General features: G+C 44.6%; 1 protein-coding gene across 1 annotated transcript in view; it reads right to left on the reverse strand.

Annotated features, from left to right (window-relative positions):
- Nucleotides 1-23,468, reverse strand: part of DNAH9 (dynein axonemal heavy chain 9) — a 480,799-nt gene that overhangs the window by 451,464 nt on the left and 5,867 nt on the right. Inside the window, exons 4-8 of the mRNA XM_090059292.1 lie at nt 23,057-23,187; nt 15,586-15,797; nt 10,352-10,585; nt 4,436-4,603; nt 638-754 (exon numbers count right to left, since the gene is read on the reverse strand). Coding sequence (XP_089915418.1) covers nt 638-754; nt 4,436-4,603; nt 10,352-10,585; nt 15,586-15,797; nt 23,057-23,187 — 862 coding nt within the window. The remainder of the gene's footprint in view (nt 1-637; nt 755-4,435; nt 4,604-10,351; nt 10,586-15,585; nt 15,798-23,056; nt 23,188-23,468) is intronic.

A 23,468-nucleotide genomic window follows, 5' to 3' on the forward strand; every position in this document is an offset into this window, starting at 1 on the left:
GTGATTGCAGTACTTATCACACAATAAAAAGCTCTAACCAACTATAAAGATAGACCTCAAAAATATGTTCTCTATCAAGCTTTAATCTGCATATGTAGCATGGTCTTCCCTGCAGCTGGGAGTCCCATCAGTTCACAGGATTCCCAGCAGCAGAGGTGCACTTTGCCCAGCCAGGACTGCAAGTCCCACAACTGCTAAGGACTCTCAGCTCCAGCATCTGCAGACTCTGGGTCTTGGCATTAGCCCACAGCTGATGGGTTCCTGCAGCATGCCTCCTGGCAAACCCCTAGAATCAATGCTGTGGCAATCTCCCCACCCTGGGGGTGCATGAAACCCCTGGGGTGGGAGGATCACTACAGGTGAGACCTCCCAACCCCAGGGATGTGTGAAACCTTCAGCAGCCCCAGGGGGTTTCACCACACTCCCTATTCTATGAATCACACATTAGATCCCATTGTACCTCTACCTGCATGTGTTGAGGGGGCCTTAGAAAGTACCTGTTGTGCAAGCAGCTAAAACAGTGGTTTGCATTTTAGACAAATCATCCTCATAACCTTCACTCACAGAGAAAAGCCACATGAGAAGTTTATTTTGAGCTTTTCCTGCAAGAAAGTGCCTCTCTCATTACAACACAAACCTTGAAAGCATGCTCCAAGTCAGATGCATCATCAAAAGCCTGGCAGAAAATAGTCCCCAGCCGTCTGTCCATATCTTCTACTTGTTGCTTGAAGTTAGAAGCATCTTGTTCAAATTCCTAAGGAATGGCAACACACTAAGCTATTAAACAATGTTTGAGCTCAGAAGCAAATGTGCTTGACAAAAATGGCTGCAATGGCTATCTGGCACACACTTCCTATCCATTTCCCTCATTCTAGGAGCTGAAAACACTTTAGTTAATAGAAGTGGATCCTCAGTTGGTGTAAACCCATAAAGCACCATCAATTATAATTCAGCCTCACTATTTTAGAGTAGCTAGGGAACTGGCTCTAACTATCTCCAAGTCTCTTTCTGTCATGTGCATTTCTATAGCTTCTCTGATGGTGTTTTATAATCATTCAGGCTGCTAAAAATGTTCCTTTTCAGTTAGATTCTGTAAATTAAATCTGTAGGTCAGAAATTCCACAAATGTACTTTCTGCATACAAAGCAGACATGCTGTATTTGCTGGCATAAGACATGCACCTTTTGCCAAAACCTGGCTGCTAAGAATTGGGTGCATGTCTTAAATGAAGAAATGTGAAGAACAGAGGGACCAATTCTACCAAAGCTAAACTGCTTGGCCCCACTTCTTAAGCCAAGTGGGCAGCCATTAACACCTGCCAAGTCAGCTGAGGGCTCACACAGCTTGAGACAGACAGTTTGGTTCAGTCAGCAACAACACCTGGGGGCATAATCCGACTGGAGCCAAACTGGCCAGCTCTGCTTCTCAAATGGGGTGGGCCTTCAGCTGACTTGGCAGGCAACACTGGCTGACCACCCAGCTTGAAAAGTGGGGCTGAACAGTTCAGCTCTTGTAGGACTGGATCCTCAGCTAACTTGTGACTGACCACCTGGCCTGGGCAGTTTGGCTCAGCCAGTGACATCTGCTGAGGCTGTGATTCCGCAGTTGAAACATCTATCCCCACTTCTCAACCTGGGTGGGCACCTCATCCTGAACCTAGAGGGTTAACAGAGCAGTGATTGGCTTTGGCTTACACCCTACTGAGGTTGCTTGTGTTTTCCCTGCAGAAATACCATATTTACCAGTATTTTCAAGGAAAGATATTTTTTCTTCATTCCAGCTTCCAAAAACAAGAGGTATGTGGTATGCAAGAAAATACAGTACTTTAAACCAAATTCATGTTGTGGTTTTCATCAAAAACTTACTAAAAATGTGACAGTGTTGAGTCACTTTACATTCTTTTCTTATTGAAGGTTAAAAAAATCTTAAAATTTAAGAATGAAAACTAAGTTTGAGGTTTGTATTTTTTAAAGGTAAAATAGTTTTGAACTAAAATTTGACTTGGCATACTGTCAAATTTCAGGCTGCAGAATGGAGATAAAGCTACTAAAATTAAGTTACATAACAGTCATCTAAAAAGATGCCCAGTGGTATGTAATTGTTATATTATTATTATTGCATTTCAGTGGAGCCTAAGATAACGGTTTTCTCACATACATGGGAAACTCTTACACTAAGAGTAGCACTCAAATTTTAAACTATTAAATGAATAAATCAGATTAAAACATCAGGCAAGAGGCCTGAAATCAGAAGAGACTGCTCAGCATACGTGTCGGACCAATTTCTGCCTATTATATTAGTAACCATTTTTTGCCAAATTCCTTCATGTAGAGAAGTTGTTTGGAAAAGTAACAATTTGTATACTTTATAAAGAACACTTAACAAACACCGGAGATCTCACACACGGCACAGGCACACTAATAGTGTGGATTACAGAAGGCAAAACATTACCAATGACTTACAGGATTGCAACTATTACCACATTTGCCCAGCCACCAAGTTGGATAGTTCCTTTTATAAATACAGATACCTGTTATTTTTACTTGAGTAAAGCATTACTATGCAGTGAAGCACAATATAATTTCATACAATAACCATGCAAAAATTAGTAAATTTGCTAACTACAATAGCTGAAGCACAGGAAAGACAACAAACACCAGTTTCAAAGTTTCCAGACAACCTTAACTATTTCCTGTGTAATCTCTAATTACCTCCGAAGAGAGTAATTACCACAGACAGTGGTCATTGTGCCTCTTGCTATAGCCATCCTACCCTTCTTTATTCACTATGTCACTTGAACTTACTAAGTGTAAGATTTAGTGATCAAGCCTGTGTCCTCTCTGTAACAGGGAACACTTGCCCTGTTACTGTAGGAAGACTACAGGGCCAGCAAGACTGGCAAAGGTTTATGGCCTGGGGAAAAGGCTGCTGCAACAGCCAGGAGTTCTGTCCTGAGAAGTAGCTGCGTGCAGGTGCCTTAAATTGCTTTGTGAGGTTAACTCTCTGTTGGTAAAGGGGGTCTCTCTCTCTCTCTCATTCACCCCTTCAAGGCTGGAGTATCAGGAGGGCCCAGAGCCCCAACTGTAGAGCCTAATCCCCTGCTGTGCCTCTGTTACTGAGAAGCTAAGGCTGAAATTAAGTGGGCCTAGTGCTGAAAGTAGTAGCTAGAGCAAGCAGGCCTGGGCCAAGAGGTCCAGGGCCTAGACAAATATAAAAAGGGTGGAACCAAGTGACCCAAGGGAAACCACACTCTAAGGACTGGGATGCTTCCTGCAAAATAGGGTGTTTCATCAAGGCATGGCACATCAGATACAGGGAAGCACTTTGGAAATACTAGGAGGGGAGGGGAAGAAAGGAGAGGGGGCAGGCTAGTGAGATGCTTGGTGTTATCTCCTGTCACACCCTCCAGTTTAGACAGCCATATATTCTCTCTATGCAGCTATACCTTAAATAATCAGTCCAAGTAAAACTGGTACAGATATAGCAACTTGCTTATTAACCAGTATGTCTCCTGCCATTCATGCTTATTCATTGGTATTAACTTGTCTTCTTGTGTCCAGGTGGAGGGTAAGATGTTGATTTATTTTCTGACTGAGAAAGATGATCTCGGAGAATACTTCTGCCCTTGTACAATACCACTGATCACCACCATGGTAGCTGTGTAAGCTTTGTATATTTGACCAGAATTAGGAGTGCCGCTAAGAAGCTGCCACAGACTAGCAAACTACAAATCAGTCAGTGAAGGCAATCTCCAGGTTACGTAAATGGTGAAAAATAGGATAAATCAGAAGTTCCCTTTATATTACATATAACCATGGACAATATGTCTTTAAAATATAATTTAGACCTTTGCTTTGTTAATGAAATGTTGACAGGTGGACTACATTACATAGCAATGAAGGTCTAAGGAATAAAATCTCTAAATAAAACCTAACACGGATGCCTACAATGGCTCTTGAATGCTGATTTACCAGATAATGAATGATCATGCAAGTACTAGCTTGAGCTTTAGATATTAGTGTGAGCTATGAGTGCATCAATCAGTGTATAAAGTCTGTGATACAAGGAGTATATGGGATACTTTCCTTGATTTTACTGTCAGTGTATTAAAATGTTCCCAAGAAGGCTTATATATCCCTCATCAAATCTGTGATGCTACAGCTGCCCTGTTGCTGACCTCCAAGCTAGTTAAGTTAAAGCCAATTTAGGTATGAAATGCAGAGCAGATGTACACTCAGAAACCAGATTTATGTAATCTGACAAAACCAAACATTCTTCTAATTGGGGATGAAAACAAATAAACAAACCAGAAAATGACATATTGATTGAAGAAGAGGTTGAAAACAGAGCTATAAATTTTCTAGTAGACCTGGGATTTTTCAAAAGTTGAAAGCTTTTACTCATACTTGGTTGTCTTGGAGTCCAGTACACCTACCAAGTTTGTTGTGTCAAGACAATCGTAGCTATGGTCTGACAATACTTTATACACTTCCTGGAACTCTTCATACATGCTTGAGACTTGCTGGCTTAGAGCCTTCCCTTTTATCCCGCTGAACTCTATCTTTTCCAGCTTCATTATGTCCAAGGCAGTTGCTAGGAGGTCCTTTAGAGTGAATTAACAAAGGAACCAGTTAATATGTTAATAAAAGATGTTGACAAGTTTTCCTAACAAAGTAGTTTCATACTGTGAAACCATGTTGACAACAGCATCCTTGACTCTTGACAAACTATCAGCACATTCAGTGCCTGATAAGCACTGAAGTTGGGCTATCCTTGGCACAAGCAGTCTGCAATTCATGTTGGCTCTGCAGCCTATTAGCTCATACTCATATCTCATCATTCTTCAGATGTTTTTTGCTCCAGCAGTTTACTTACTCTAGTTCTTGAAGGATGAGCAACAGACGGATAGTTTTTATTCTTCTAATTTTTGAGACCTCACTCCTAAAAGGGTTGTGCTAATTGTAAAGCCATATTTAATCTATTTACTTGTTGAAAGATACAAATAGAAACCCAATGACATTTTCAAGAATCAAGGTCCTGACTTTTTAGGACACTAAACACCTTTAAAATCGGACCCTTAGAAAGTTAAATCTCATTGGAAGTCAGTCAAATTTATGCTCCTAGACACCTACAGCTTAGATCCAAAAAAAGACAGAAGGTTTGCAAAGCTGAGTAGTACAGTAGCATTTCTACCTGAAATGCCTGGTGGGAAATCCAGAACATCACTTAGTCATGTGATCTTTCTAAAAAATTTAAGAAAAGTTTTTTCAGCATGAGATTTTACCCATTCAACATACTTAAAAGTTTAAGAATGCTACCATATTTGTTTGATTCTAAGATGAGGGCTCCCCCCACCACTTAACATGGGAGGAAACACCTTATCTTAGAATCAAGTATGAGGGCAGTGGGGGAGGCAGTCGATTGCTCTGGCTTGGATTCAGCCCCCTACCCAGGGTCAGGGCCATAGCAGTAGCTGCCTCTCCCAGCACCCACCAACTGCCTCTGCACCCTGCCATTTCCCCCTGCCATGCAGCTTCTGCTCCCCACCTTGCCTCTCTCCACCTTTCCACATATGCTTGCTCTACCTGCAGGCCCTATCCACACTGTAGCCTGAGGCTACAATAGCAGAGCCTCAGCCTGGCCCCAAAGCAGCACTGCACAACCCACAAGGCTGCTACAGGGGGCCTGGGATGAGGCTGTACTCCATGCCCCGAACTAGAATGAGGATGAAGCCTGCTGACACAAAGCAAGAGTAAGGGAAGGGGAGGAGGAAAGCAAGAAGCAGAGGCTGGAGGGGAAGTGGCAGACAGCAGAGGTGGGAAGGGGGGCGGCACGAACAGGGGGCAAGCTGCTTGACTTCCCCACAGCAACTGCTCCTTACTGCCTTCCCCTTTGCAGCAGGGGTGGGAGGATGAAAATAACATGCCCCACCCCCAATAATTAGATTCTCTACATAGAAAACTATAGCAAATGTATGTTTGTTTTCCATGTAGAGAATCTAACTGGGGGAAAAGGGTTGCCTTTAAATTCAAGGTCATCTTGGATTCGGATAAATATAGTATTTAATTATTCTTCATATAAAATACTACTAAATTAGCCCTTGGAGCAAGGACTGGAATCAAGGGCTCCTCCCCACCTTGATGCACATTTTAACCATTAGGTTAGAGTTAGGCTCACTCTTTCTCCTGATTTTAGATCCAAGGAACCTTACTTATTTTTTACACAGTGCAGCAACTTCTACAGGATGGTGTAAAGCACACTGCCTCAAAATAACCAATAAACTGGTGGTTCGGGTACTTGAGAAGAGGGAGGGGATTTGGGTTTGAAGCCTCTCACGTAGAAGAAAAAATGAACCGGTTCTTGCATGGGGCATGGGGCTAAGCATGAGGTTCTTGCGTAATAAGTGAAAAGTGGCATCAGTACCACCTTTTCTTCCAGAGACTTTTTTTGAAGAAAATGATGGCCATCCTCGTACTTTGAATGGAGACCAATCCATTAGATGATCTCTAAGTACACATACCAGATGAAAACCCTCACAAACAACAGTCAGAAGAATTCTTTAGTTAGGGATCCCAGTCAGTCTATAGCATGAAGTAGGTACCAAGCTGCTCAGTCCTGCCAAGACTAAGGTGTTTCTGGACATACAAGGAAGCAGTATTCTAAGCTTAAAAATGATGCTCCTACAAAATGTAGATTCCTTCAGATTAGGCAGCAGAAAATCTGGCATTTTCAAGAGCAGAAATTTGGACCTAAGGTTCTGACATTCACTGCTTTGTTCTTGGATTTGACACAAGTGGAACAGGAGTCATTGGGTTAGTTGTGATTTTTGGGGCTGTCCCAAGAGCAACATGGAAGTAGTATAGATAGCACCTTAGTGCTAAATCCAATAATGGACTTACAAACCAATAAGTTAGGTGCTACAATGTCTAACTTTGGAATCCAGAACCCTGTGTGAGGCACCTATCTCCCTATACAATGCATGGATAAAGTCTTTTGCCTCAGAATGATAATATGAAAACTTGCACATCAAGTAGGAAGCTTCCCAGAATTAGCTAAAGGAGATATTCCAGGTGGGGATATGTCCACACTCCCATCCCTCTCCAGAATTTGGGTACCCAAATAAAGGATACAGGAACCTCTATCCCTCTGGATCCTCCAGAGCCTAGAATCTCATCCTGAGGATAAGTGCCTACAACTGTTCTTTCCAAAAACTGAATGATGCTGTAAGGACCAAGTCAAAGGCAGTCTTGCCTAGTGGTTAGGCCACTGGGTAAGGACAGGAACAAGGGTGGAGTCCAAATTATGGGCTGAGTCAGGGGTCCTGAATTAGGGACCAAACTACCAGATCCAAAGGAGAAAACCAGAGGCAGAGGCCAATACACAGGCTGAGTTGGGGACCAAATTACCAAAGTTGAGCGGAGTTCCCAAAAGCCAGAATCCAGACGCAGAGCTGAGCAGGGTCAAAATCCAGAGGACCAGAATGCAGAGGATCCAGAGAGGTTTATCACATCACACCTTCAGGCAGAACCATAAGTTGGCCATCAGTCTGCTGCCACAGGTGGACTTAAATGGAGGGGAGCTGCTGTCCCCAGCAGCCAATCAGGAACCCCTACCAGTGGCCATTCAGTTCATCAGCCAGGGTGGGGCTGCCAGCTAGAGCTTCAGGCAGGTTTGCCCTACTGGAGAAGAGCAATTAGTTGTGGCTGAGCTGCCTGACAAATACACACTGCTTTGTTGTAAGACAAGGAGGTAGGGTTTCTATCCCCTTTCTGTAAATAACCTCATAAAGCACTAAGTGGAAGACCCAGGTTCATTGTCCTCTTCATCATAACAGGGGCTCAAACCCTCTTCATCATAACAGGGGCTCAAACTAACATCTCCCATCTCCCACGAAAGTGTTATTAGCACACAGAACTCTGTACCAAGTGACTGAAGTAGCTAGAGTTTTAAGAATATTGATAATTAATTATGCAATTCTGAGTGTTGTAATTATGTCCCTGTTCCCAGATCTTTTTCTGTACTTACATACAGTATTCACTGGATAAGCTACTAACACAGTCCTGAGAGCAGGAAACAGAACTGAGAACTCCTTCCTCCTTCTGACTTTACAATCATATCTTCCCTTTCTCATTCTCTCCCCCTAGCTTCATGAATCTCGCATTCATTAAGGATAAGAGCTCTACTAGGTTGTGATACACAATATCGGCAGCAGTATGTCTTCTCCAAATCCTGGCCAAGTTTTACAAAAAGTGACTCCAAATGCAGTTTGTTTGTGGGTATTAGGCATCCTCTTAGGACAGTTAATGGAACAAGCCTCACAGTGAACCCAGTGAGGATAAATGCATAGTGCCTCATCTGGGGAGAAGTAACCAGAGACATGAATATAGGTTAGGAGGAGATGGCTTAGCCAGCACGCTGGCTGAAAGGGATCTCAGGGTTATGGTTGATCACAGGATGAACATAAGCTGCCAGTGCAATGCTGTAATCAACAGGGCTAATAGCATACTGATATGCATTAGCTGATACGCAGTGAGCAGGGCTAAGGAAGTGATACTTCCCCCTTACTCGGTGTTGGTGAGACCACAGCTGCAGCACTGGGCATCACACTTCAGAAAAGGCCTGGAGAATATTAAAACGGTCCAGAGAAGGGCCTCAAAATGATTAAGGGCCTAGAGAACAAACCTTATGAGGAAAGGATCTGAGACTGTCCAGCTTGGGGAAGAGAAGACTGAGGGGGGAGTTGGTAGCCATCTGTAAATATGCAAGGGTGAATATCGGGAGCTCGGAGAAAAACTGTTCACCGGAGCACCCATGGGAGGACAAGAAGCAATGGCCATTTATTGTTACAGGATGGTTTCAGGTTGGATATAAGGAAGAACTTCTTTATGGTAAGGGTGACCAGAATCTGGAACAGACTTTCCAAGAAGATGGTGCAGTCCCCAGTCTTGGAAGTCTTCAAAAGGAGACTGGACAGACACCTTGCTGGGATCATTTGATCTCAGTAGTATTCCTGCCCAGAGCAGGGGGGTTGTACTCGATGATCTTTTGAAGTCCCTTCCAGCCCTTAATTTCTATGATTTCTATGATCAGAGGTTTCCAGTTCACAGCTTCTGGATTTGCCACATTCCTGCTTTAGGCACCTAAGTCTTTTACGGGATTTTAACTTTAAGCCTAGATGTTGTATAGTAGTCTCTAAATAGGTCCCCTGACACACATTCACTTAAAGGTGCCATGGAATCTGATCAATAATCATGCCTGTCATGCCAATCATGTACGGCAGGTGGCACAATTTTGGGACTGGGGCCCAGTTCCCAATTGCACCCTTTCTACTTGCTAGTCCAGGAGGAGCCCAGGATTATGATGCAGGGCTCCCTTGCACCAGAAAATTGAAAGATTATTTCAACTTGGTCCGGGGCTTGGTCTGGGACCAGCAATCAACCAGTTGCTAGCTCTGATCCCCAGGACCACACCAGGGCCAGCTCAAGACACCATTACAGTCCTGTGGCTGAAACTGACTATCAGCCCCAAGCCCAAAGCTATCATACATTCTATTTAAGATATCATAAGAACCAGCCATTAAAATGTTCTGTGTTACATGTAGAACATTTTTATTGCTGGTTTGCCATTTTATAGCATTCACAATATGTGTTAACTTTAACATAGCCTAACATTCTTTAGAGTTAGTATGTGCTAATTAGAAGTTGGCCCCACAGGCACACAGGAGAGGAAAATATGTGGGGCCAGCAGGATAAGAGAAAGCTAAAGGATATGTAGCTCTGATATACTCATTGTACTGAAAAGAAGCAACCCTGGATTCTATTTTGCTCCTAATATTGCAATAACAACCCCACTCTCCATTTCAGTCAGTGACTAAAATATGGATTGTGTGGTAGCCTTATCTTCTGGGGAAAGGCCTTACCACTGGAGAAAGGCCATTATAATGCCTAAGCTGTGGCACAGTGGAAAGAGTACACTATTGGGAAGTAAGTTTTAAGTTCAACCCCCTCCTAGATGAGAGGGCTTAAAACCCAGGCCTCCCACTTCAAGGTACAATTCCATAACTATTCAGAGAGGAACTAAAACACTGCGGGGGAGTGTCTTGTTCCTTTTCCCAGACTTATACTCCTGTTCATACTCCTTTACCAGACTTATGTTCAGTGCATGACCAGTGCATAAGCTACTGTACACGCTCAGCCTACAGTGAAGAAGTAGTGCCAAGTATCCAGGTATGCAGATAGAAAACTACCATTAAGGCGCACAAACAGATGTAGAACTAATTCCACCCTCTGTAGACTTACATTTGCAGTATTTTCTCTCAGTTTTACTCCATATTTCTAGATCAAATTCTTACCTCTACAATCTCAAGTCTTCTTAGAAAACTATCCAATCTTGCAAAAACTAAGAGAGACTGAAAGTCCCATTCTTTCATCTCTTGGTCAGGTTTAAAGTATATGTAGAGATTTTGTCTTCGTTCCTCAAATGTCTGCTTGAAGTGGTTCAATATGCCAAGCACCTCCTGCACTTTACCCACACTTTCTTCTGTTTCTCCTTTCAGAATATCTTCTGGGTTCAGGTAGTTCCGAGCCTATAGTGAAAGAGTCAGAATTGAAGTTCACCTGCCCCAAGGGTCTATTTTGGGTTTGTTTGGGAGTTTTATGCTGGATATATTTTAATAGATTTCTTGATCTAAATATTATTCAGAAAATACTTATACAGGGAAATGCTGAGGAGTAAAGATAATGTTCACCTCTTATAAAGCTTTCCCAGAACTATTTGCATTCAAGTTCACAAAAGCTTGTGATGATCTCTTTGCATCTTATTTAGTTAGCCTATAAGGTACATATCTACCTGGCCTTCTATTTGCAGAGCTCAGGACCTAAATCTGGTACAGGACACGGGAAAGGCTTTTCTAAGTAAGATTCTGACATGAAACATCTTCATAGTTTCATAGTTTGTAGGGTCGAAAGGGACCTGAGCAGATCATTGAGTCCGACCCCCTGCCATGGCAGGAAAGAGTACTGGGGTCAATGACCCCAGCAAGATGTTCATCTAACCTCCTCTTAAACACCCCCAGGGTAGGAGCCTGCACCACTTCTCTTGGAAGCTGGTTCCAGACCCTAGCCGCCCTGACTGTGAAGTAGCGCTTCCTGATATCTAGCCTAAATCTGCCCTCTGCCAGCTTGTGACCGTTATTCCTGGTCACTCCTGGTGGTGCTCGGGGAAACAGTGACTTCCCCAATGCCTGCTGATCCCCCCTGACTAGTTTATAACAGGCCACAAGATCCACCCTCAGCCTTCTCTTTTGGAGGCTGAACAGGTTCAGGTCCCGTAGCCTCTCCTCATAGGGCCTGCCCTGCTGTCCCCTGATCATACGAGTGGCCCTCCTCTGGACCCTCTCCATGCTGTCGACATCCCTCTTGAAGTGTGGCGCCCAGAATTGGACACAGTATTCCAGCTGCGGCCTGACCAGTGCCGCATAGAGGGGGAGGATCACCTCCTTGGACCTGCTCGAGATGCATCTGTGGATGCATGCCAAGGTGCGGTTGGCCTTCCTGACTGCCTCTCCATACTGCCGGCCCACGTTCATCTTGGAGTCAATGATGACCCCCAGATCCCTTTCCGCCTCCATGCTGATAAGAGGGGAGTTCCCCAACCTGTAGGTATGGTGCCGGTTGTTCCTCCCGAGGTGCATCACCTTGCACTTGTCTGTGTTGAAACCCATCCTATTCTCATCCACCCACCCTTGTAACCTGTCAAGGTCTGATTGTAGCCTGTTGCATCCTTCCAATGTACCCACGTCCCCCCACATCTTAGTGTCATCAGCAAATTTGAACAGGGTGCTTTTTAGCCCCTCATCCAAATCACTGATGAAGATGTGGAACAGTGCAGGCCCGAGGACCGAGCCCTGCGGAACCCCACTGCCCACGTCCTTCCAGGTTGAAAAGGACCCATCTACTACCACCCTCTGGGTGCGGCCCTCCAGCCAGTTGGCGACCCATTTGACTGTGTGGGTGTCTACACCACAGCCCCCCAGTTTCTTAATGCTTTGCTTTGGGACTAAATACACCACAGAAGATGGAAAGAAACTTTACACAGCAACAGACCACAGAAGGGAGGTCCTTCCCCTAAGGATAAGGAACAGCCTCTCTCCTAAGCTGCTAAATCCAGGAAGATTGTGGAGATCCACAAGGCCAACTGAATTCTCCTTTTATCCCCTGTTTTGACTGCAGTCCTTCTCAGTTTCATATCATGAGCAAATTTGCTAAGGAAGGTCTTTTTTCCAGCATATTATTATTTTCCAAATAATTAAAAAACATTTAAATAGCATTGTATGCAAGACAGACCCCTATGGAATGTCACACAAAACCTCCTTCCAATCTGATACTGATCCATTGTAAGTACCCTTTGCTTATGGTCATTGAACCAATTATGTATCCATCTTGTAGTGACTCTATCTAGCCCACATTTTTCCAATTTACTAATGAGAAGTTCATATGGAACTTTTTCAAAAGCCTTAAGAAAGTCCCAGTACACTATGTCCTCAGCATTCCCCCCATTTACCCAAGTAGTTATCCACCTGACTAATTACTCTGTGAAAGAAGGAAATCAATTGGTTTGGCATAATTTATTCTTAACAAATATATACTGGCTGCTAGGGCTGTGCAAGACTTTGGACAGAGCTTCAGATCTGGAGAAGTTTCGGATGCTTGGGGGTCCAAAGCAGCATGTCTGGGTCAAAGCACTGGCTTTGTTTGGCTTCCTGAAATAGTTCGGATCTTTCCGAAGCCACCTCGGAGATCCGGCCGTAGGGTATAACGGGGAAACAATACAATATCTATAACTTTGTTGTTTTTTGTCCAATTTGGATGACATTTTCTGGAGTGGTAGACTCTGCAGAGAGCATGAAGCCTGCCACGTTTCAAGAAGATCAGTGCAGGGGTTTGGGGGGAACTGCACCCCAAATTCTTGAAAGCAAAACTCCTGTCACGTCTACGTGTTACAACATGGGGGGGCGTTAAAACTGCAGGGCTGGTAGCTCTTGCTGCGGCCACAAAGCCTGCCAAGTTTCAAGAAGATTGATGCAGGGGTTTGGGGGAGAACTGCCTCTCAAGCTGTGGACAAGCAAAACTCGTGCCATGGGTGACACAGCGGGGTGACAGCCACAGGGATGATGGCACCTGCTGTGGCCAAAAAGCCTGCCAGCTGTCAAGGAGATCAGTGCAGGGGGTGTTCTGGGGCCCTGCACTCCTAGCTGCTAACAGACAAAACTCATGACATGGGTGCTTGTCTCTGTCTTGGGGTGTAGGAGACACTACTGCAGGCCTGGCTGCTAAGCTACTGTGTTACCAGTTACCAATCAATCACAATTCACTCAGGGACAAGCTCAATACACAAGACCTAGCTAATGTAGCCAGTTAATTGCGATCAATTAGCACCTACAAAACCAGGCTAAGGAGAGGAAATAATACAGACAATCAACTACCCCAAGACAGCCACAGTCAGTTGCACAAGCACCCATGGCATGAATTTTGCCTGTCAGTAGCTAGGGGTGCAGGACCCCAGAACCCCCCTGCACCGATCTCCTCAACAGCTAGCAGATGTCGTGGCCTCAGCAAGGGCCACCATCCCTGCAGGGTCACCGTGCTGCACCTTAACACACACAGAGTCACCCATGTCACAAGTTTTGCTTGTCCACAGCTTGAGGTGCAGTTTCCCCCAAAACCCTACACCTATCTCCTTGAAACTTGGCAGGATTTGTGTCCTCAGTAAGAGCTACCATCCCTGCAGTTTTGACCCCCCTGTGATGTAACACATAGACGTGACAGGAGTTTTGCTTTCAAGAATTTGGGGTACAGTTCCCTCAAAACCTATATACCAATTTTCTTGAAACTTCACAGGCTTTGTGGCCTCACCAGGGGCTGCCACCACTACAGTTTTCTCTCACACACACACACACACACACACACACCCATGCAGTGTAACACACAGCCATGACATGAGTTTGGCTTTCAAGGATTTGCGGTACAGTTCCTCCCAAACCCCTGCACCAATCTTCTTGAAACTTGTCAGGTTTCATGCTCTCAGCAGAGGCTACCATCCCTGTGAGTTTCATCCAAATCAGACAAAAAACCCCAAAGTTTTAGATATTTCATTGATTCCCCCATTATACCCTATGGCCAGATCTCTTGGCACCTCCAAAACTTCGGAGCTGCTTCGGCCGGATCAAGGCAGAAACCCAGTCCAGAGCTCCAGATTGAATCACTGCTATCTGAAGCGGCCGGATCCAAAGCTGGATCAGATCACTACTGACTCACACAGGCCTGCTGGCTGCTTATGATCAGCTTTTCCTACTCCATATAGTTACAATTTTTTAAATAATTTTCTCCAATAATTTCCCAAGTGGTGAAGCCAGGCTCATCAGTCTATAATTCCTCAGATTCTCCTATCTCTCTCTCTTTTTTCTTAAAGAATATGCACCACTATTTAGTCACACATACAAAGTATGCATAATAGCAGCCGTGGTGCGCATGTAGACCTCTTATGGATTTGTAGCAAACACAGGCACCTAAAAATGGAGTCAACTAAAACCTGTGGCTACCAGCCTCAGGAACAGAAAAGGGATGCATATGTCCCTCTTTTAGCCACAGCTCAGTGATTAGCACATTCATCCCAGGAAGCAGAAAGTCTTTGTTTTTACTCCTGCCAAACCCAGAGGAAACTTGAACCCAGGTGTTTTTCAGCTTCCTACTAGAGCACTCTAACCATCTCACCAGACCAGCCAATGCTCAGACCTGTCTCTGCTGCTCCTTTTGAAGGTGAGCCACTAATGTAGTCATTGGAAAAATGGATATAGGACAATGCAGGATGAACTTTCTGCTTCACTGGGGACAAGAACTCCAGCTAGAATGCAGGCCCCCCTCCTTTCTAAGCCATGAGCTACTGCACTGAGCCACTGGCTTACTCTTTTCCTCCTGGCCCCACATATCTCCCACACGTCTTCTTAGTGTAGTTGTCCAGATGGTCAGCTTCAAAAAGAGGGCCAAAGAAGACAAGGAATAATAGCTAATATTTGATGCAGTAGTTAAGAGTGCTATGTAGGAAAGTGAGGGTAGATTTGGTTTCAAATGCCCTCTGAGGGAATCCAGGTCCTCTCTCCTCCCAGGTGAGTATCCCAGCCACTCAACAATTCAAGGAAAAAAATGAGTGGTCTTTCACTTTCATTTTGTTGCCCAGTGTGGGTGCAATAACATAGTCATCCATATACGCAGGTCTATAAGTGCAAGAACAACATTCTTCTGAGCGCATAAGTGCTAAAAATGCCCTAAAGATGATCAAAAAATGGTTACTTAGACAAGAACATGGATACAGGAACAACATACAAGCACTACAGGAAAAATGACATGAAGTGGCTTTGGTTAGGGTGGCCAAAGTAATGGGTTCAAAAACCCAAATAATCCCAATGGAAATTGTGAAAGCTATAATACTTTGTTCAAGATGGACTGTTGGGAGCTGACTCCTAGTATAAAAAATTCTAAGTGCCCCCAGAGGGTTATGGTCATGGTTTAAAACATGTACTCAACTTACCTGTTGAATCAGCAGGTTGCATATTTCTTGAAGCAGCACTATTATCCGTGCAGGTGTGTTATAGTACTTAGACGTGGCCCAGATTAAACACACCACATGGAGCAAGGAGCTTACCAATGACTTCACCTCACTAAATTCCACTGTTTCTATTTCCTCCAAGTGATGTTGAAGAGGTGCCAGATGCAGGTTAATATCCTGGGCCTCACTCAAAGCTGCATTAAAAAGTAGCACACAAGAAGTGATCAGATCTTTATATTCCTGGCATGCAGAGATAGAATTATTACACTGACCCCAACTTCATTTCAAATTAAAAGGCAGCAGCTGAATTTACAAAATAGGTGTGACTGATTTCTTTAGAAAAGTCAACAGTAAAAGGAAACAAAATTAACACAATGACAACAAAAGATAATGATGACCATTCTTTGGGATCATGAAAAGAAACCAACTTCCAGGTGTTTCTAGTACAAATCTACAAGACACAGCAAACCATCTTGTGAAGCAATTAGGTCTGCTACATACATAACATACCCTAAAACAGTGGTCACAAACCGGTCAATAGCAATCAACCAGTGGATCCCAGAGCCTCTTCAAGTCAGTCCTGGGCTGGGGGGGCTGAGTCCTGCCACAGGGCAGGGGCTTGACTGCAGTAAGAGACAGAGAAAAGCATGGGAGAGGCAAAACAAGGGTCAAGGTCCCATAGTCTACAAGGGGTGGAAACAAGACTAGTGAGCTCACAGCTCAGAGAGGGACAGAGATTGGACCTGGGGGCCCACAGCCTGAGCATGGCAATGATAAGAGCCCAAGACAGCGAGACAAGGGATAGACCCTGAGGAGCCAGACCTGGTGTAATGGGTCTAGGCCAAAGGGACTAGCCAGAGCAGTGGGGACAGAAGCTGAAAAGCCTGTGGCCCAACAAGGGAGTAGAAGCCTAAGATATGGGAAAAGGTGCCCACCTAAGTGATGACTAGAAACACTTGCGAGGTGCAGATGTTGCTGTAGGGAAGGTTTGGAGGCCATGATTAGTCCATAAGGCAGTGAGTGCCCTTGGGGCACACGCGGGCCAGGAGGGCCTATCTAGCGGGAAAGAGGGATTGGGAGCAGCAGGGTCCAAGAGGGATCCGCAAATGAAGAGGACATGTGATAGCATGCTCTAAGACTCTTCAGCAGACTCCCTTTCAAAATTTCATTAATAATCATAGAAGGCACAACAATAAGATCAAGGCACAGCAGGCAAGAGCAAAGGGAGGGTGCCTTAGCATGGTGCAGAGGTCATTTCACCCCTGGGGGCAACGGCTGCCCCGGGCACTGGTCCTGTTACACTGGGCAAGAAAGGATCCACAAAAACCAGTTGTGCAGGCCACAGACTTGACTGCCAACTGAATCAAAAGAATTAGTTGTGTGGAGACAAGGCATAGTTCTTCACAAATCAGCTTGCCGCAGATAATGGTAAAACACTGGGATTTTCTCCAGAATCTCAGACGCCAGGGCTTTACTCAAGTGTTTTAATCCAAAATGAATAACATTAGACATAGGGGACCTCTTTTATGTTAAGTGATTCCAGATTCGTATTGAAAGAAAGGTGAATGTTAGGGGTGTACTGATAAAGATTTTTTGGGCCGATACCGATGGCCGATTATTTACCAGCCATATTGGCTGATGCTGATCTGATTGCCAGTATGCAAGCCAGCAGCTTGGAGAGTAGCATCTGGCTGGTAAGTCTGTTGGGGAAAAGCGACGTCGGGGGGGAAGGAAGAGGCATGGCGGAGAGAGATCAAGCCCCCCTCGGGGAGGTGGGGAGTGGGGCTGGATGTGGGACAGAGCCACAGCTTGTCCGGTGGGTATGGGGGCCTCGGAAGTGGGGCATGGCTCCCACTGCTGTGTGCACCCCCAGGGGAGAAATGGGGGGGCATGTGCCCCCCAGATCTGTGCGTAGGATGAGGGTGGGCTGCCGCTGAAGGGTGGAGCTGGAGGCTGCACGAGGCTCTTCCTGGCAGCTGCGCTCGTGCTGGGCAGGGCAGGAGGCGGTGGCACTGAGAGGGAGGTACATGGGGACTACAGCAAATTTTGGGGTGGCTCTAGCCCCACCACAACCTCTCCCCAGCACCGCCGCTACCCACCTCTACCTTGCCCAACCCCAACAAAGCTGCCAGGAAGAGCCAAGTGCAGTCTCTGGCTTTAGCCTGCAGCAGCAGCCTACTATCACCCTACACACAGATCTGGGGGAGCACATGCCCACCATGCCTTCCCCAGTGGTGCATGCAGTGGCAGGAGCCACCCCCCTCCCTCAAGCCCTCCCTCTCTGAGCCTCTGCACACCCTGGATGAGCCATCAGTTCCATCCCCTGCCCTGCCCCACTCCCTCCCTCACCGCGAGGCCTCAATCTGTCTCCCCCCACATCCCTTTCCTCCCCCAAACTCCTTTCCCCAAATAGACTTATTGGCCAGACAGTGCTCTCCAAGCTACTGGGCTACACTCCAAGCTGCATGTGTGCTGTGGCTGCATGCATGCACACAGCATTTATCAGCGATATTATCAGGCACATCAGCTAAAAAAAGCCGATTACTGACTTTTCATGTCAATTTTCCTTTTATCAGTGCTGATACGATATAGCCGGATGTACTGGTGCACCTCTAGTGAATGCTGTCTCTGATTTAGGAAGATTCTTCCTGACAAAGTAGGGCAATTGGCTAGTTAACTCAGGTGTCTGTTAATAAATGCACAGAGCCTGAGAAACAAGCAGGAAGAATTAGAAGTCCTTGTACAATCATGAAATTACAATGTGACTGGAATAACAGAGACTTAGTGGATAGTTTGCTTGATTGGGAGCACTGTCATGGATGGGTATAAATTGTTCAGGAAGAATAGGCAGGGGAAAAGAAGAGGAGTTGCTCTTTATGTAAAAGAGCTGTATGATTCCTCAGAGCTCTAGTATGAAATTGGAGATAGGCCCATTGAAAATTTCTGGCTTAGGGCCAGAGGAGAAAACACCAATGGTGAAGTCGTGGTTGGTGTCTGCTACAGACCACCACACCAGGAGGATGAGGTAGATGAGGCTTTCTTCAAAAATCTAGCAAATGTTTCCTGATCACAGGACCTGGTTTTCCTGTGGGATTTCAATCACCCTGACATCTGGTGAGAGAGCAATACAGCAGTGCACAGGCAATCCAGGAAGCTTTTGGTGAGTGTTGGGAACAACTTCCTGATGCAAGCATTGGAAAGACCAACTAGGGGCCATGTTCTTCTTAATCTGCTGCTCATAAACAGGGAAGAATTGGTGGGGAATATAGTAGTGGATGGAAACTTGAGCAGTAGCAACCATGAGATAATTGAGTTCTTATTCCTAAGGAAAGAAAGGAAAGAAAGCAGCAGTGTATGGACCCTGGACTTCAGAAAAGCAGACTTCGTCTCCCTCAGGGAGCTGATGGGCAGGATACCCTGGAAAGCCAGACCTGGGGGAAAGAAGTCCAGGAAAGCTGACTTTACTTTAAAGAAACCTTACTGAGGGTGCAGGGACAAACAATGTCAATGCACAGAAAACTAGCAAGTATGACCCAAAACTAGCTTGGCTTAGCAGGGAACTCTTCAGTGAGCTAAAACACAAAAAGGAAGCTTATATGAAGTAGAAATTTGAACAAACAACTCTTGAGAAGTATATGAGTACTGCTCGGGCATGCAGAGACGAAATCAGGAAGGTCAAAGCACAATTGGAGTTGCAGCTAGCGAGGTACATGAATGGTAACAAGAAGGGTTTCTACAAGTATGTCAGCAACAAGAGGAAAATCAGTGAAAGCGAAGGTCCCTTACTGACTTGGGGAGGCAACCTAGTAACAGATGATGCAGAAAAGACTGAAGTATCAATGCCTTTTTTACCTCAGTCTTGACAGGCAAGGTCAGCTTCCAAACTAGTGCATTTGACAGAACAGTTTGGGGAGGAGGTGAGCAGTCACCAGTGGCAAAAGAACAGATTTACTGACTATTTAGAAAAGCCAGATGTGTACAAGTCCATGGGGACAAACAGGATGCACCTGAGGTTGCTGAGGACATTGGCCAATGGGTTCACAAAGGTGCTAGCCATTGTCTTTAAAAACTCATGGCAATTGGGAGAGGTCGCAGACAATTCGAAAAAGGCAAACATAGTGCCCGTCTTTAAGAAACAAAAGAAGGAGGATCCAGGGAACTACAGATTGGTCAGTCTCACCCCAGTCCTTGGAAAAGACATGGAGCAGGTCCTCAAGGAATTCATTTCTAAGCACTTGGAGAAGAAGATGATTAGCAAGAGTTGTCATGGATTCACCAAGAGCAAGTTGTGCCAGACCAACCTGATTGCCTTCTATGATGAGATGACTGGCTCTGTAGATGCAGGAAGAGCAGTGAACATGATATACACCTTGATTTTAACAAGGCTTTTGGTACAGTCTCCCACAACATTCTCACAAACAAGCTAAGGAAGTATGAGTTGGATGAATGTTCTGTCAGGTGGATAGAAAATTGGCTGGATCATCAGAGTCAGAGGGTAAATGGCTTGATGCAAATGGATCAATGTCTGATTGGCAGCTGGTATCAAATGGAGGTCAGTCCTGGGGCTGGTTTTGTTCAATATCTTCGTTAATGGTTTGAAAGATGGGATGGAGTGCATCCTCAGCAAGTCTGCAGATGACACCAAGCTGAGGGAAGTAGTAGCTACGCTGGAGGGTAGAGTTAGGATTCAGAGAGACCTAAAAAAATTGGAGGTTTGGATCAAAATAAATCTCATGAGGTTCAACAAGAACAAGTGCAAAGTCCTGCACTTAGGACAGAACAACCCCATGCATACAGGTTTCAGGACTTAATGACTAGGCAGCAGCTCTGAAGAAAAGCACCTGGGGGTACTGTGGACAATAAACTGAATAGAAGCCAAGAGTGTACCCTTGTTGCAAAGAAGGCTTATGGCATACTCAGCTGCATTAGTAGGAGCATTGCCAGCAGACTGAGGGAAGTGATTCTTCCCTTCTATTAGGCACTGGTGAGTACTCTGACCCCCCTCTACAGAAAGGAAACTGACAAATTGGAGAGAATCCAGTGGAGGGCAATGAAAATGGTTAGAGGGCTGGGGCACAAGATTTATGAGAAGAGGTTGCAGAAACTAGGTTTATTTAGTCTGGAGTAGATAACACTGAGGCAGGATTTAATAGCAGCCTTCAGCTACCAGAAGGGTGATTACTAAGGGGATGGAGCTAGACTATTCTCAGTGTTGATAGAACAAGGAGCAGTGGTCTCAAGTTGCAGCAAGGAAAGTTTAGGTTAGATATGAGGAAGAACTTCTCACTAGGATGGTAGTAAAACTCTGGAACGGGTTACCCAGAGAGGTGGTAGAATCTCCATCCTTGGAGGTTTTTAAGACCTGGCTAGACAAAGCCGTGGTTGAGATGGTCTAGTTAGGCATGGTCCTGCTTGAGCAGGGATTTGGGCTAGATGATCTCCTGAGGTCCTTCCAACCCTAATTTTCTTTGATTTGAAAATTTTAAAACCTTTACCATTAAAGTGGTTATGGTACAGCAACACCTATCAGCACAGAAAGAAGCTACCCCTCAATTCCATGGAAGCTACTCCATAAATACCCAAGTTTTGTTCTACAGCAGAAGTCTTTGTGGGAGCAGGTAGAGGGTTGCAGCATTGTTATCATGGGGAAAAAAAAAAAGAGAGAAATAAAAAATAGGGTGGAGCCCCCGGGGAGCAGGAGGAGACTCCGAGAGCCACTCTAACTGAAGCACCCCCAGTGCCACATGTATTCAGCATCCTGAGTTTCAAAACGGCAGTGGGGAAGCTTTAACTAAAGCTCGTTCAGAGCTTTATTTAAAGAGCCCCTGCCACCATTCTGAAGCATGGGGACACTGAGTACACAACACAGTAATTAGAACATTCCATTAGACTCAATGAATCAAGTTTGACCAATGCGTGTTAATTAGCACGTCAGAGCAGACACCCAGAATGCGCAGAGGTGCCTTACGTTACCATGTGCGTAAACGAGGAAATCTATGACTGATTTTCTTTTAGTTTTTGCCTTCACCAACAGTGAAGGAAAAAGCAGTGAGTTCTCAGGATTTTGATGTGGCTGGACTGAACTCCACTGGCTAGGCCTATCTGGGGATTTCTGAAGAGAGGAATATTTCTTTAATTAATTTTTTTATTCAAACACATACAGTTGAAAAATTCTTGGCAACTACTTTTTTGTAAGAATTACAAAATCTTTGAATAAAATATCTTAACATTCTTTACATTTTATTCTTTACAGGGGGAGTCAGATTCCTTTATTTTTCTACCCAAAGTCCACTCCACTGTCCCAGAAACAGGCTGCTATGTTAATCTACTACAACACCTAGAGGACACTAGACCAGGCTTGACTCTCTTACAATTTTATTTTCTTCTGAAGTTAAACCACTTTTGGCCACAATCTTCAGCTCTTGTTAATCAGTTCAGTAGGGAAAATCTCAATGACTATTGCAGGAGCTACACGAAATGACATGGAGGCTGTTTTTGTGATACAGTCAACCTAATGCTGGAAGAAACCATAATGGCACTTTTCAGATGAAACAAAATCAAGTACTTATATTAACTTGCGCTTGCCACTTTTCTCACAGATGGTATGAACTTGTTAAAACAGGGGACTGAGAGTCAAGATCTAAGGTCTACAGTCAAGTCAACTATGCCCTGTTGTGTGACTGAACATGTTACTTCAGCACTCCACACAACTGAGAGCAACAAAACTTATTCACCTCCAACAAGTGCTTTGATAGCTTCAGATCAAAAGGTGCTACATGCCGAAATGCAAATTATCATTAGCTCAACAAGTTTGAAGGAACAAATCTCAGAGTTCTGACCAAACTCCAATTTGGTCAATGCTAATCTAATTACAACACCTCTTGTAACTTTAACTTCATCATTTTATTATTTTTACACTAAACTGTTGTGCAGCACTGCCACACTTTAATAAAGAATTAAATTAATCCAATAAATAATGGAGTGCTTTCACATTCATCACAGTGAGACATTCTGGATTATACAAGATTATAATTAAAAATGGAATAAATCCTCCAAAAACTCTCCCAGCCCTTTAGGAGGTCTCTGGATCTAGAGACCAGAAATCAAACTGGTCCCAGTATAGAACTAAAACTATAGTAGTCTAATTTCATATTCCAGATCATAAGGAGATAACTTCATTGTAATCATTACCCTATTTTATTACTCCTTCTAGCCCTTTCTTCCCTGATGTCTTCCTCAGCAGACCCCATCCTGCAGTCTCCTCTGCTCCAGGGTCTGAGGCCTCTCAAACGCTTTTAGAATGTCAAGCAGCCAATGCAATAAAATGTAGCTAATGTAGCCAGTGCAGATCAAATGTAATGGGACTGTGCTATAAACATAAGGGGATGGACAAAAGACCAATTGTGAAATAAGCAGCTCATGCATCTGTGGTAAAGCAGCGCTTTCTCCTTACCTGCTGCAACATCTCTAAACATTGCTTTGAAGGATGGGAAGTAGCTGCTCTGCACTCTGTCCAGAAGTTCTGCCATATTCCTAACCTTCCTGGCATTTAGCTGATTGTAAATGCATTCCAAATTGTCATACCTAAAACAAAGCAAGAGAAAATGTACCTTTCCATGGAGATCACAGAAGCTCAACACATCCATTTTTATTCTCTGTGTTCAGCACATTGTAAGCCAGTCTGTATGGGTATGCTGGCTCAGGGGAATTCATGAGGCCTGACTGGCTCCAGGGAGCTAAAACCGATTCCAAATTCTGAGAGGAATTACCCTTTCCACAGTCAAAAGTCAGTGTCATCTACCAATCAAACCAAGAGTACCACCAAAGCAATTGTATTAAATGAATTCCTCCCTGGCAGAGGTATG

Source organism: Crocodylus siamensis, chromosome 8 (assembly GCF_052110815.1).
Source record: "Crocodylus siamensis isolate JL-2025a chromosome 8, ASM5211081v1, whole genome shotgun sequence".
Classification (NCBI taxonomy): domain Eukaryota; kingdom Metazoa; phylum Chordata; order Crocodylia; family Crocodylidae; genus Crocodylus; species Crocodylus siamensis.